General features: G+C 34.4%; 1 protein-coding gene across 3 annotated transcripts in view; it reads left to right on the top strand.

Moving 5' to 3' along the window:
• car (vacuolar protein sorting-associated protein 33A) overlaps positions 1–15,087 on the top strand; it is a 396,220-nt gene that overhangs the window by 26,509 nt on the left and 354,624 nt on the right. Inside the window, exon 1 of one of the 3 annotated variants that reach the window (XM_090391679.1) lies at positions 6,184–6,220. The exons of the other annotated variants lie outside the window; for them this stretch is intronic. Within the exon in view, the coding sequence (XP_090247805.1) occupies positions 6,218–6,220 (3 nt within the window). The 5' untranslated portion in view covers positions 6,184–6,217. Of the gene's footprint in view, positions 1–6,183; positions 6,221–15,087 lie in introns of those variants that run through there. 3 annotated transcript variants of the gene reach the window in all.

The following is a 15,087-nucleotide window of genomic DNA, read 5'->3' as shown; positions in this document are numbered from 1 at the left end:
TATTGTCTTCTAATGTGCTGTGGAAAGATGCTGCAGTTTGTAGGTTATTTAGTTTGTCCCAGTTGTATTATTTCTTTTTAGGTCTGTTATTAGAGGCTTTTAGTGAAAGTTTAATGTGGGCACTGATTATTCTGTAGTCAGAGTTTAGTTCAACCGTATTATATGCTCGACAGTTCTTGATTGATCTGATCCACTTTCCATTGATAGGTATAAGGTTAAAAAAAGAACATAATTTCTTGTCAAGTATAATATACATTTATAACCAAGTGAGAAAAAAAAAACTTTTCATAGTAAGGGCAGATTTGAGATTTATATGTTAAGTTGTACAGGTGAGAAGTATTGTTTTAAGCAGAAAAGGATACCTAGTATTTTGGCGGCTATGAATGTGATGCACATATGAGGCTAGAAGTGTGTAAGTCATTTCCACAAAAGATAACTGACCTTGCATGAAGTTCTTAGTATTGTCACTGCCAAAGTAAGGTGAAGTGTAGCTCTTATGAAATAAGACATGAATGCTTTGGGTGGCACCAAAGTTGACAGTGCTTTCCTCACACCACTGAAACTTTGACAAAGGAGTTAGTTTTTAAGCTGATTATAAAGTTTGATAACTATATGAAATTGGATTTATTTGGTCATTAAATCAATAAAAAAAGCAGAATCAATACAAAGAAAAAAACTGGCTATTTTCACCATAGAGGACACTTATGGCTTCTTCAGGGTAAATAAACATCGAGTACAGCTATAAAATAGAAATTAATATAAGCTAAAAGAAACTGTTATACTATAACGGTGCTAGAAAACAGATTTTGTTTGCCATACTCCACTGTCTCCTTCTGTTTTGATTGTTTATATTGCAATGGTTTCTTTCAGCTTTTTGTTATTATTATTAGCATCTGACCTTCATGGAGTCAAAGGACTCATCACTGGAGGTCTGCACAGGCAAAAAAGATCACCGAACCATGCTTTAAACCCATTTACAGTTTCCGCACTCACCACACTTTCATGCAGTGAATTCCAATCACTCTCCATGCAAAAAACCTGCTTTTCACAGCTTCCAGGAACTCTCTGAAAAATCTCTTCCACATTAATCTGGTAACAACTCTGCACCAATTTGTATGTCTCAAGCATATCCCCCTCTTTTTCTTTTATTTACAAGATTTTGTGAGTAGTTACATTTTCTGAATTTTTCACCATATCTGACATTCCAGAGAAGCTGAAATGTGGATAGTGACCTGTATTTGTAGGTTTCCTGTAAACTGATATTCGTGTGGTGTATTAATTAAAATTCTACTGAAATACTACCCATAAAATGTCTAGTAAAAGGAAAATGCCTTCATCTGCAGATACGCCAACTAAGAAGTCAAGGAAAACTATTGATTTAGAGTGTAAAATGAAAGTTATCCAGAAGTATGAAGGCGGAAAGAAAGTGAATACGACAGCATGCAACTTGAAGTTATCACATTCCACGGTATTGAAGATACTTAAGGACAAAGAAAGAATTCGGGGAAGCTGTGAAAGGTTCCACACCTATGAAGTCTACAATTTTAACCAAACAACGACAGGGACCCATCCATGAAATGGAGAAATTGTTGTTTATGTGGATGGAAGATTTCATACAGAAAAATTTACCTGTGAGCCTTTGCATAGTGCAAGCGAAGACCAGAAGTCTGTTTCAGAGTTTAAAATCAAGCACCGGAGATGATTACGCAGAAGATTTTCAGGCTAGTACTGGATGGTTTAAGCGTTTTAAAAAAAAATTTACTTTGCATAATGTACGTGCAGGAGAAGCAGGAAGTGCAGATGAAGCCCAAAAATTCATTGATAGTTACGACTCTTTAATCAAAGAAGAAGGTTATCTACCGGAACAAATATTTAATGTAGATGAAACAGGCTTGCAATGGAAATGCATGCCTAATCGTACGTACATACACCAAGCAGCAAAAAGGATGCCAGAATTCAAAGCTTTTAAGGATTGGTTGACTTTGTTGCTTGGTGGGAATGCCATAGGTTTTAAGCTGAAGCCTTTTCTCATTTATCATTTAGAAAACCCTCGTGCATTTAAGCACATCAACAAGCACACACTGCCCGTTTACTACCGTTCAAAACCTAAAGTTTGGATGACTCAAGCACTGTTCAAAGACTGGTTCATGAATTGCTTTATTCCCCAGGCTCGTGAATATTGTGCAGAGAGAGGTATCCCTTTCAAGATTTTATTGATTATGGACAATGCCCCTGGCCACCCTCCTCATCTGGACGACCTTCAGCATGATGTTAGAGTGGTTTTTATGCCACCTAACACAACCTCTCATTCAACCCATAGATCAGGGTGCTATTTCAGCATTCAAGGCTCACTACCTCAGAATCACATTTGCACAAGCCATCGAAGCGATAGATTCTGATGCTCATTTATCTTTGCGAGACTTCTGGAAGCAGTACAACATTCTTCAGTGTATCAAGAATATTTCGACCGCATGGGAATGTGTAACAAAGAATTGTATGTCAGGAATTTGAAAAAAATGTCAACAATGTTATGCGAATACATTTGAAGGATTTGAAAAAGGAGAGGAACTGGAAGTGATTACAGAAAAAATAGTTAAACTTGCAAAAAATCTTAATTTAGAATGTGAAATAAAAGAACTTTCGGATGAAGAGTTGAATTGGAAGCACAGAGAGTGTCAGAAGAAAAAGGGAGAGAAGAAGAAGAGGAGCCAGAAAAGAAATTCACTACAAAGAGTTTATCAGATTCTTTTTCGCAAATGAATAAACCTCTCGCCAGTTTCTAAACAATGGACCCTAATGTCGAACGATTCACAAAGGTTGAACATATCGTTCAAGATGCTGTGCGTTGTTATTGTGAGATATATGAAGAAAAAAAGAAACAAACTGTTCAAACAAAGCTCAGCATGTTCCTCATCAAGAGAACATCTCCTACCTCAACCCAAGAACATGACCCTGACGATCCACAACCCAGCACAAGCAAAGATTAAAAATTGATTTTGTAAATTTCATTTGTATTAATTTTTACATTAATTTTAGATTGTATTTTTGTGTTTACAGTACAGTATGTACAGAGTTATTTTTCATATTACGTACAATATACATAATTATAAATTTAAAAGATTATAAAAATAAATTATTATTACGGGCAGCTCCAAGGAGTCCTTAGACTCATCGAGGGAGGTCCAACATCATGTCAAGAACAACTATTCAACATTCACACAGTATCTATCATACTTCTCCTTGAACTCATTTACAGTCATGGCACCCACAACAGACTCTGGCAGCTTATTCCACTCATTTACCATTCTCCAAGTAAAAAAAAAAAGCTAGCTCTAACACCCTTGCAAACCACACTCTTACCAAGCTTCCATGGATGGCCCCTAGTCCTCCCACTATCAATCCTATTCTCAAAAATATCTTCTGAATTAATCTTATAGAAACCCTTCAGTAATTTGAATGTCTCAATCATATCACCCTTTTTCCGCCTATCAACCAATTTCTGCAGCCCACAAATCTTCAACCTGTTCTCATAAGGTTCATTCCATAGTCCTGCTATTATCTTGGTCACTCGTCTCTGGATCCTCTCCACCTCCTCCCCATCGAGAAGAAACCCTGGCATCCATCCTGCTAATCTTTTCACCCCAAAATGCAAAACCTTACATTTTTCCACATTAAATTGATATCCATTCTCCTTTGCCCAGTCCTCCAAACCATCCAAATCATCCTGCAAAATTTTGATATCCTGAGCATTCGCTATTGCTCTACCTTATGCATTTTTAAAAATTATGGAGACAACTACCATGTTTGAATAAAAACTTTAGTTTAATATAACTAAAATCTGCATTCGACGTTTCGACCTTTATGTCAAGGTCATCTTTTGGAGCATAAAACTATACACAGGAAACAAGCTGCACTACAATCAAACTGGTTTGTTAAAGATACTGACCAACCGCTACAGCAATTATTGTAGTGGTTGGTCATAGAGTATCCCATTTTCATCTATCCAATCTTGTATTTTCCTCTTGACTATTTTCTCCAAGACCTTGACAACAATTCCTGATATGCTGATCGGCCGGTAATTTTCAACAGTAGTCTTGGAACCTCCTTTATGCTGTGGAACTATTTTCCCCTCTTTCCACTCCCTTGGGACTAACCCAGACCCGAGACTCAAATTAAACAAAATGGTCAAAGGCACTGACAATTCTTTAGCCACTTCTCGTACAACACAAGCTGGTATACCATCCAATCCTGCAGATGAATTGATTGAGGTTTTGTAATAGACTATTCACCTCCACTTCATTCATCACAATTCCCATATAAGCTGTTGGTTCTTCCATTTCTGCAATGTACTGAGTAATTCTACTATATCAACTGATTCGGTTACCTCCCTACCATTGGCATTCTTTAAAATCAATCTGCCATATACATTTTTTCTTTTACTTGCAACATATTGAAAAAACTGTTTGGGATTCTCTTTAGCCTGCATGGCTAATGTTCTTTCATAATCAACTTTTGCGTTTCTTACCACACTTGTTACCTTTCTGGCCTGGGATTTATACCATTCATGTGCCTGCAGGTCACCTTTCTCCTTAAATTCTCTCAACAGTTGTTTCTTTTTTTCCAGCTCAAGCTTAATGGTGATATTCATCCATTTAATCCCTACTTGATTTATTATTCAGACTCTAGGTATACAGTCAGCCATTGCCTCCTGCAAAAACTTCTTAACTGCCTCCCGTTAATAAATATATGGCTGCCATACAACCTGTCAGCCAGAACGGAAGTCGATGACTAAGTGTATATTAATTGATAAATTAAGTATTCAAAGTTATCTTACAATTAATTCCTCTGGACCAATTAAAATGAGCACTGATGCGCTATGCACCCTTACAGTCGGAAATACAAATAAATTTTCAGAGATAAGTGTGAGAAAAAGCCAGCTATTTAGACAAAGGAATTGGCTCCTGCCAGAGGCAATTCCTAAATTCTAAAATACGTACACATGAAGCAGCATAGTCACGACCTTGACAGGGGGGGGGGAATAAATTGATAGACTGAAAGGATTAAAGGAGATAGACTATTTCAAGCAACGAGATTACAACTCGGAGTTATGACTGTTAAGTGAGTTAAATAAGTAAATATGCAAAGAGAATAAATATTGAATAGTGAAGTACAAACATTTTAAAGTACAATAAAAAACTAACTAAATTTTACAACAGCCTGTGTCAGAGGAATGTTTTCTGATTCAAGTTATCCACCCATAATGATAATTTTTTTCATGTAGTTTATTCCTGCTATAACTTACATATTTTGCATTTAGTACTGCCATAGATTGTTGCGTAGACTGTTTTATTCTATCTGCATTTTTCAAAATTGTAGTAACACTCAATGGAGATAAGTTCATACTTCTACAGACAATAGCACATGTCTGCCCATCTTCCATTCTTCGAATCACCTCCATCTTCTTTTCAAGTGTAATTGATTTCCACACCTTCTTAACACCAAGTTCTGCTAACTTTTCTACACTTCTTTTATCAGACATGGTATGTAATTACGTACTTTATCAATTTAAATACATGTATGTAAAAAAAAATTAAATAGAACAATTAGGTAGATTCAACAGTAAAACTAGATTTGATACATGTACGTCGTAGTAGCTTGGTAAACACTCAAACACTAGAGTGCCTGCTAGCGTTTTTTCTCAATCAGACCACACTGCAGTAAGAAAGAACACACAGGCTTTATTGTGAATCGACGTAAATTGAACAGTTGTAAACCAAGGGCTGTCTGCGTTTCATTCATAAGATTTGAAATATTAGAAAGAAGAGATGGCCACGATATTCAACCAATAGCTGAGTCTATCTGTAACAGCTGGATTATAAATTTAACTGACAGACCATTAACAAATGATAAACCAAATGTTTTGTCTAAAGGCCCTGATTTTTTGCCTTGAACAGCAGACTGCATGCCAATCTCAAAGTTTTAGGAAGCGATCACTGTTAATTGTTTATAATATTTTCTTTTTAGTAATTATTTAAATTATTTTTTATCTGTGCAACTTTTACGATTGTTCTGTTGAACACTAATAGTGTAATCATATATTTCAGCTACTACCAAGACATGGGCTAATATGCACATGCTTTAACTAATTCTTGTGATTCATGTTTTGAATCTAGTTACCAGTCTATCTCCCTGATCTCCACATAACAATGGATGAAATATGGTATAGATTTTGAATAAAATTCTATATATATTTTTTGTTACACGTGTAAGCCATGAAAGTTTTTAAAAAAAAAATTGTCTAGTACATTATGTTCCATTAAAACTGTTTATTAGCAATACTTAGCCTCTCCCAAATTTTTCTCCCTTGAGATTGCAGGGATTTCCCTCCCAGAAACTCATTGCTGTTCTATCATAGGTTGATAATAAATTTAGTTTAATCCTTTATCCAAGTGTGAGCAAACAAAGTTTGCGCCTGAAAGTATCTTCAGGACTGGGTTAAGGTGGTACACACCAGGGCAACTCGTTGCAAAGGTGGAGCAAGCTACCAACACTCCTATCTCAGTATCTCCTATAATGCAAAACACATCTCCTTGCGGATTTTGCATTATAGGAGATACTGAGATAGGAGTGTTGGTAGCTTGCTCCACCTTTGCAACGAGTTGCCCTGGTGTGTACCACCTTAACCCAGTCCTGAAGATACTTTCAGGCGCAAACTTTGTTTGCTCACACTTGGATAAAGGATTAAACTAAATTTATTATACTCTAACCAAGTGAAAAATAAACTTTCAATATCATAGGTTGAATATTATCAAATATCATAGGAAATAACACAAGGTCCATATTTTGAAGAATCCATATAATTTTACTTCTATATCATGAAAGGAAGGAAGCGTGTCACATTAGCACAACCATTTTCTACTTCCTATAGCTGTGGTAAGTAGACGCATGGAACATGATTAAAGAGTCTGAGTGGTAGTTCTTCATTTTGAAGTTACATATTTCTTTTCATTTCAATGGTACGAAGATGGGTAAGAATTTTAAATGAAGGAAGGACAGAAACCCCTGAATCCAAACAACAGTCCATGGAGTGGAAGCACACCTCATCACCAGTCAAGACGAAATTGAAGACAACGGATTTCACTTGGAAAATCATGGGCACTGTGTTTTGAGACAGACAAGGAATTTTGCTGGTAGACTTCTTGGGTCAAGGCTCCACAAACAATGCGAGTATGTACTGCCAAGCCCTTCAGAAACTGTGTTGTGCGATCCAGAATAAACGACGTGGCATGCTTACCGGGGGCATTGTTTTGATTCATGATAATGCCTCCCCCACACACACACACACTGCTGGTGTAACACAACTTCTCACCACCTTCAGCTGGGAACAATTCCATCATCCCCCATATAATCCTGACCTTGCAGCAAGTGACTTTCACCTGTTCAAACATCTGAAATCTTTCCTTCGTGGTCGGCTGTTTCAAAATGGCAAGGTCAAAGAAGCAGTCAATACATGGTTTGCATCACAGGCAGCAACCTTCTACGATGAAGGTATACAACTCTTGGTGCCCCATTATGATAAGTGCCTGAACAATGCTGGAAATTATGTAGAAAAGTGGTGAAAGATGTCTACTTTAATTTCCAATAAAGTTTTTTTTTTTTTTTTTTGTAAGTATATTTTTGTTTCTCTGACAACCCATTGGAACTTACTTTCTGGACACCCCTCATAGTTTTACAGTAAAAATGATGTCCTAATTTAACATGACAATTGTTATATTAGATTTAGGATCCTGGATTACCTATGGTCCTATTTATAATCAACTCTTAGGGAGAAAGGTTAAGTGGGTAGAATATGTGCCTTCCATATTCTTGGGATTTTTAGACCATCATTATTATTAAGATTAGAGTGGTTGATAAGAATCTCACAGGCCTCCTTAACCTTCCAAACGGCTAGGACGTCTATAGACGTCCAACTAAATCTGGATATGTTTCAGGCCACCTGTTTAAAGAACCAGGATAAGAAGTGCAATTTGACCCTCATGTCCATTAGAAAGTGTGATAAACCCTCACGCTGAAGAGAACGGTTAATCGGATTATCTCGCGTTCGTAGCTGCCTCTCAGTTGTTGCCTATAACAAGAAACAAACTTCCTTGTTCCATGCTGGTCAACTGGATTTTAGTTATATAGGATAGACTAAAAATAGAGAAATTATTTATATTTTTGTTTTCTCTTTTTATTGTACAATACAATTTTAATGTCTGGACAAAATAAAGATCGTGTATAATTTGTTCACTTAAAAATATTTAAGTGAACAAAGCCTTACCTTGGAGAACCAATTTAATTTTTTATTTTTTTGCGCTAATTTTTTTCTAATCGCTTACTAGACAAAAGATTTTTCTTTGTTCTCGAAGAAATTAATTCACGATAATTATTTGAAATATTCTTTTAAAAAAAGAAAAGAAAACCGGCTGCCGACGTTCCAGTTTATATTATTTTTATTTTTGTACAAAACTTCGAAATCGAATAATACTTCACAGATTTCCTTTAGTACACGCTTGAGCAACTTTGCTTTATAGAGAATAACATGAAATTCTTTAATCATATTACTAAATTTTTTCTTCATGTTGTATAGTAATCTACTGTTCATTGTACTTTCACTTTCTTGGTTTCCTTGTATAATTGGTCATTACAAAATGAAATTAACAGTTATGATTTAAATTTATATTTTCTGCATAATTCAGATATTTTATTCTCCAAATTTTAAAGTAAGCTATAGATTTGCTTATTTTTATCATTCAAAATATGTATATCAAAATTTCATTTCCTTTCACAATAGAATTGAACTTTATTTCGCCTCTGATAGTTTAACCCCCACCCCGTGGCATTATATCACACACCCGAAAACTGTTATGAAACATAGGTACAGTTTTTATTTAATTCGTTATTTTTCTCTAGTAATTGTTCCACATAACTTTAATTTTTCGATACTGAAACTATGTGGTGATTATTATAAATTAACAAATTATAAATCAGACAATATACATATTATTTATGTATATTGTCTGATATTGAGAGACCCTTTACTGGGGGAAAGGTTACTGCATTACAATGGATAATTACTATATGTATCCTGAACTCGCTGATTTGCTTTTACAGCATTGTACAGATAGTTATGGTACTGTAAATGCAAAGAGCCGAGATATGCCTCCAGATATGGCTTCAGGAAAGCTATTGAAGGGGGTAATCCGAGTTTATCAGCGAGGGAAAGTCTTTGCACTATGTTGGAAAGACAGAAAAGATGTTTTTCTGCTGTCTTCCCTGCACAATCCATCAACGGAATCCGTGGAGAAGCATGGTTTGAAGAAAGAAAAACCCATTGCTGTGTGTGCATACAACGACACTATGGGTGGAGTCGACAGGTGCGATCAGCAGCTATCATTCTACTCTGTAATGAGAAACATCATAAAAAATATTACAAAAAAGTGTTTGGACATGTATTAGATTTTGTTATTTGGAACAGTTTCCTCCTGCACAAGAAAAAATGTTTGTCTACCATAACATATCTAGAATACAGAATAGAAATTGCAAAAGCATTGCAGCTTGCACACGCGCCTTCTTCAGCAAGCAGAAAAACAGGAAATCCTGCCAGACATCTGAGGTTAAACGCTGCTAACTCCAACCATTTTCCCGAAAATCTACCACCAACGGCTAATAAAAAAAAAACCTGCATGCAAATATTCTGTATGTAATAAAAAAATATATCAGAAAGGAAACAAAAATCTGGTGCCCTGAGTGTAAAACTGCTTTGTGTGTTTACCCTTGCTCAAGGTGTTCCACACTGTTCAAGAATTTTAAATTCTGAACATTATGAAATAAAAAATGTTTGTTTTCAAGGCCATCAAAACAGTCCTTTTCAGGACTACGAATATTGATAGACGGATACCTGAATGAACTGTTTCCTTTTCATCTTGAAGGCGAATTTTTAAGTTCTTTTTATGACACAGAATGATATTTGCAAAGGAATAAAATATAAGAGGAACTGGAATACTCTTTCCAGTTCCTCTTATATTCCAGGTAAAGTATTTCACCAAAACAATAAAACAATAAAAAAAAATACATATAAAATGATAAGCCTTTTTATGTCATGTTTTTTTAAACGTTTTGAAACTCAGGGGCTACCCTGAGTGTCAAGTTTTCAAAATTCGAGTCATTTATGACACAATGATATTTTCAAAGGAATAAAATATAAGACGAACTGGAATACTCTTTCTAGTTCCTCTTATATTCCAGGTAAAGTATTTCACCAAAACAATAAAACAATAAAAAAAAATACATATAAAATGATAAGCCTTTTTATGTCATGTTTTTTTAAACGTTTTGAAACTCGGGGGCTACCCTGAGTGTCAAGTTTTCAAAATTCGAGTCATCAAATTTCGAGTCATTTATGACACAGAATGATATTTTCAAAGGAATAAAATATAAGACGAACTGGAATACTCTTTCTAGTTCCTCTTATATTCCAGGTAAAGTATTTCACCAAAACAATAAAACAATAAAAAAAAATACATATAAAATGATAAGCCTTTTTATGTCATGTTTTTCGAAACGTTTTGAAACTCAGGGGCTACCCTGAGTGTCGAGTTTTCAAAATTCGAGTCATCAGAATTCAGGGGCGGAACCCCCTTTCGAGTTATCACAATTGAAGGAGAACTGGCCTACCAGACCGGAACACGGGGGGGTTGGGCATAGCTTCCCCCCAGTTAATAAATGAAATATATAAATAATAACGGGAACATTTTCACCTTGCCAACACTCAACATTGATGTGATATGGGTTCCAAATTTCTTGTTTCGGAGATATATATTACAAAGTTTTGTAATAAAAATTTCTGCTACAATGAAGTTTGGCATAATCAACAATATTATTACTACCTTATTTCTGTTTCTCGTGTGGGAGAAAAACGGTAAAATGTCACTCTTATAATTATATGAGATGTTATAATGGCAAAAATAGCAAGAAAAAAGTCATTTGCACTTTCTCTTCAGAATATAAAGAAAGAACATTGTAAATTCAGCCAGTGGAAAAGAAAATACTACATATTTTTCTTCTGTTATCTGATTTTTTTTCTTGTAGTACAAAGAAGAAATCACTGCATATAACATGGAGTCTGCATGAGGGAAAAAATCTGGAAATTGGTTACATTATAACGAATAGAGAAATCATGTCAGAAAAATTATTCACGTAAAATTCTTATCTCAGCAGACATAACATTTTCTTCTAGATTACATATCTAAAGTAACTGAACCTTTGCCACTATTTTACACTAAAAGGAATGGGTATGTTCCCCAAGTGATTTACGTTTGTAACAGCTGTCTTGTGAACGATTTATGAAATAAATTATCTGAAATATCCACAGATTGATTAGGTCTATACCCCTCCCCCCCCCAAAAAAAAGAAGATTATGAAACGCATAAGCACCTTTTCTTTGAAAATAATTCAAATCCCCTTTTTCAAGATAATTGTATGATTTAATTTCTAATTTTTGATAATAAAAGTGAAACTGATCATTAGAAATTAAGAAATTATTTTAGCATAAATAATGTATAAGCATGTAAACGAAATGTCAGTATTTCTGTTAGGATATAGGTAATCAACAATCGAAAAGGAAACAAGACATTCTTGGCATATTCTGCACTACAGCCTGAGGCACTTTAGTGCGACTTTAGTGTTCTCCCCTTTCTTCTCAATAGCACTGAGTAAGCCTTCAACTTTTCCTCCAGCTAAGAGGATATTACCAAGTATTTATAAAATGTAGATTATTTCAGAAATAGCTTCCAGCAGCAGAAGTAATATTTAGATTTTTTTAAAGAAAAACAAACAAAAATAATACTACTGAACTTTCTTTTGTGTGGTATGCATATAAACAATTTTGCATGGTGAAAATCTAGCATATTATTTCTAAAATTTCACATAATATCAGCAGACAATAGACCGGCTGGTTTTAGATTGCAAATAAATAGAACAGAATTAGAAGTTTCACGGTACAATCTGATTGCCGTATATCTTTTGTCAAAATGGTAAAATGAAGTAATTGATTTTGAGTGGTGTCTAGAAAAGCTTTCAAACCTGTATAGAAATTTAGAGTAGTTATGCAATTCAATTCCAGGAGAGAATAAGGAGGTGGTGGGGGGGGGGGGAAGCATTAGAAAATCTTCAAAATGAGCAAAAATTTTGAATCATTCTGTATATGATATTTTTCACATATTTTCAACATATCTACGAGGATATGCATTAGATATTATCGTAATATGCATAATACAAATAAATAAATAAAAGACAAAGGCGAAGAATCACTGCTAAAATATCATTGGATATAAATTTTTGATACCAAAAAGACACAATCGGAAACCGAGTAATGCAATTTAGCATTTTAACATTTTTTTTTTATTTTGTCTTTATGAATAACAAAAAAGGTTAATCATCACATTTCAGTTTTAAATCGTTTTTAAAACTGAAATGTGATGATTTGGTTAGAAATGAAAGCAAAAGGACATATTTATTTCAATAAATATTATTTAAAAATATTAATATTTGACATAATATTTTCAAAGCAAACATTTGAAAATTCTGAAATTCAAAAAAAAAGTATTCAATTATACTTAAAGTGAAAGAACAATCAATGCAACTCTTCCGGTGCACTGATTTGTAGAATAAAATACACCAAATTTACTATCACTAAATAGATTCATTGCAAAAGCTGATCAGTGGTCATTTCAGGATTGATTTCTTTCGCATATGTGAAATTCGTTTCAATTTTTGGGAAGAGACACAATAAATCATTTTAGAGGCAAGAAAGGTCAAATAACTTAGGACAGTAAACGAAATTCTAAGCAACACAATAGACGTAAAGACAGGGGGACACAAAGGTCACTGAGCAACAGTTAATCCACTAATGGCTATAGAATAGCCGTATCGAGATTAATGGCGGAGGAAGGTAATCGCATGATAAAAGGTAGAATGCCGACAAAGTTTTGATCCATGAAAAAAGCTAGGGAGAGCTGACTATATCATCCACACCAGCCGGTTGGGAGGTTAAATTTATGTTTATACCATGTTTTGGTGTGATGTAAACAACAGGTGCTTTTCCACTCAATTCTATGTAAAATGTTCAGGGCATGATCAGAAAGACCAGCTTGACCATAGTTATTATATTTAAATGTGTCATTTATGTCCCTTTTTTCTGATAGGAATTGTGCATCCTGTTTTATATAGTCCTATATAGGGCAAATTACAGGTGCAGCGAATATGGTATACTCCAGGATGGGCCAGTGGAGGGAGTGGATCCTTGGATGAGTTGAGTAAGTTCTTTAATTTTGCAGGAGGTTTAAAGGTGGCTTTAAGGTATTTCTGTGGTATTCTGTTTATTTTGTCTGATATCCCTTTAATGTATGGAATGTTTAGTTTTATTGTAGTCTAGTTTATTTTTGTTTTTAAGTGAGGTCTTAACTGCATTAAATTAAATAAATAAACTAACAATAGTTACTGAAAGTTGCAAAAGAAAAAAGTGAGGGAGTTATGATGGTGAGGCTGTTGCCATGGTATGAGTCTTTAGACTTCAGGCTTCTAGTCTGATATCTTCCATTTATTTATTTCTGCGTGCGTGTGTGTGTGTGTTGTTACAATTTAAAAAATATTATAATTATTAAACCTGCATTTAATTATTTCTGTGGGCTGTTTTCATTCTATTAAAGCTAATTGTGAGCATAAACCTTAATACATATTTGCATACTGATAGCTCACTTTAATAAGGAAGTATAAAAATTTAATAATATAGAGGTAACTTCCTTGGTCTCCGAAAGTTAGAGCTAAATGGCCTTGCCTACTCCCTATAGGCAAATAAAATAAAAGGCATTAGCATATTTTCTTAGAAATAACCTATTCTGTTATATATGGTACCATTATTCAGTATCAGAAAGAATGTTTAAAAGACATTGTTTTAACACAAAATTGTAAATCCTTGCATCAGCTGAATGATTACGGACAAAATCTAGCCAGACATCTTAATTCATGCTATAACTTCTTTGTCTTCTACAGTACCACAGTAAAGCAGTAGCAATTACAAAGCTAGAATTCTACAGTAAAACCCCGTTTTTACGTTCCCGCAATTTACGTTTTCCTGTCATTTTCCGTTGGTCCTGTCTTAAGGCCTATTCTTACGATATATTGTTTTCCTGCCATTAACAACTTGAAATTGATGTTATTCCCATTGATTTGTGTTGTTTTTTTTTCTCGGGTGGCAATACTGATTTCTGAGTCGATTTCTGTTCCCAGATGGTGTTGCTTTTGGCTGTAGTTTCGTTTCCGTCATCATGGTGACTTGCACGCTTGTAGTAGTGATGAGCAATACCATGATTTTTCAATCACAGTACGAATTGATATTTCAGAATTTCTGCTGCGTAATTTAGCGTGTGAAAGTTGCTTTTGTTATGTCGTTACTTTCTGTTATTTTATCTATAATTATCACTCTAGTGCCTCGTAAGATTATCTATAAACTAGTTCTCTGAGGCCTTTCCCTTTTTCAGACTGACAAAATTTGTTTGATTTGCTGAGCCAGCCAGAGCTGAAGGACAGAAATTTCTTGTCTTAGGGAAGTTTCCCAGAAATTAAGTTTCACCAAAATTTTAAAGTAAATTAGGAAGCTATAGATATCTTAACTTTGCAGTCATGGCCTATTAACTCTAAACTGTTTGTATATTCCCCTTACATATAGGTCCGAAATTTAATGATTGGTGAAGTCAGTCTTATGCTTAGATCACACATAAGCTTACATAAGAAAACATATTTATTATATGGCTAAAAGGATTACAATATATTAGATACAATATAGCATTCTACCTCAAGCAAAGCAATACTAAAGGAATATTCTAATTCACACTTTTAGGCATATAATTCACTATCATACACAATTCATCTACTAAATATTTAGCATATTATTCACATACAATTGGTACGCATATGGTACAGGACACTATTTTAGTACTGAAATTATGAATTATTAATTAACAATCCCTTTACAGTATTCTTGGAATC

Source organism: Typopeltis vanoorti, chromosome 4 (assembly GCF_054136105.1).
Source record: "Typopeltis vanoorti isolate ZY-2024b chromosome 4, IOZ_Tvanoo_1.0, whole genome shotgun sequence".
Lineage (NCBI taxonomy): Eukaryota > Metazoa > Arthropoda > Arachnida > Uropygi > Thelyphonidae > Typopeltis > Typopeltis vanoorti.
This window is presented reverse-complemented; position numbering and strand designations above follow the sequence as displayed.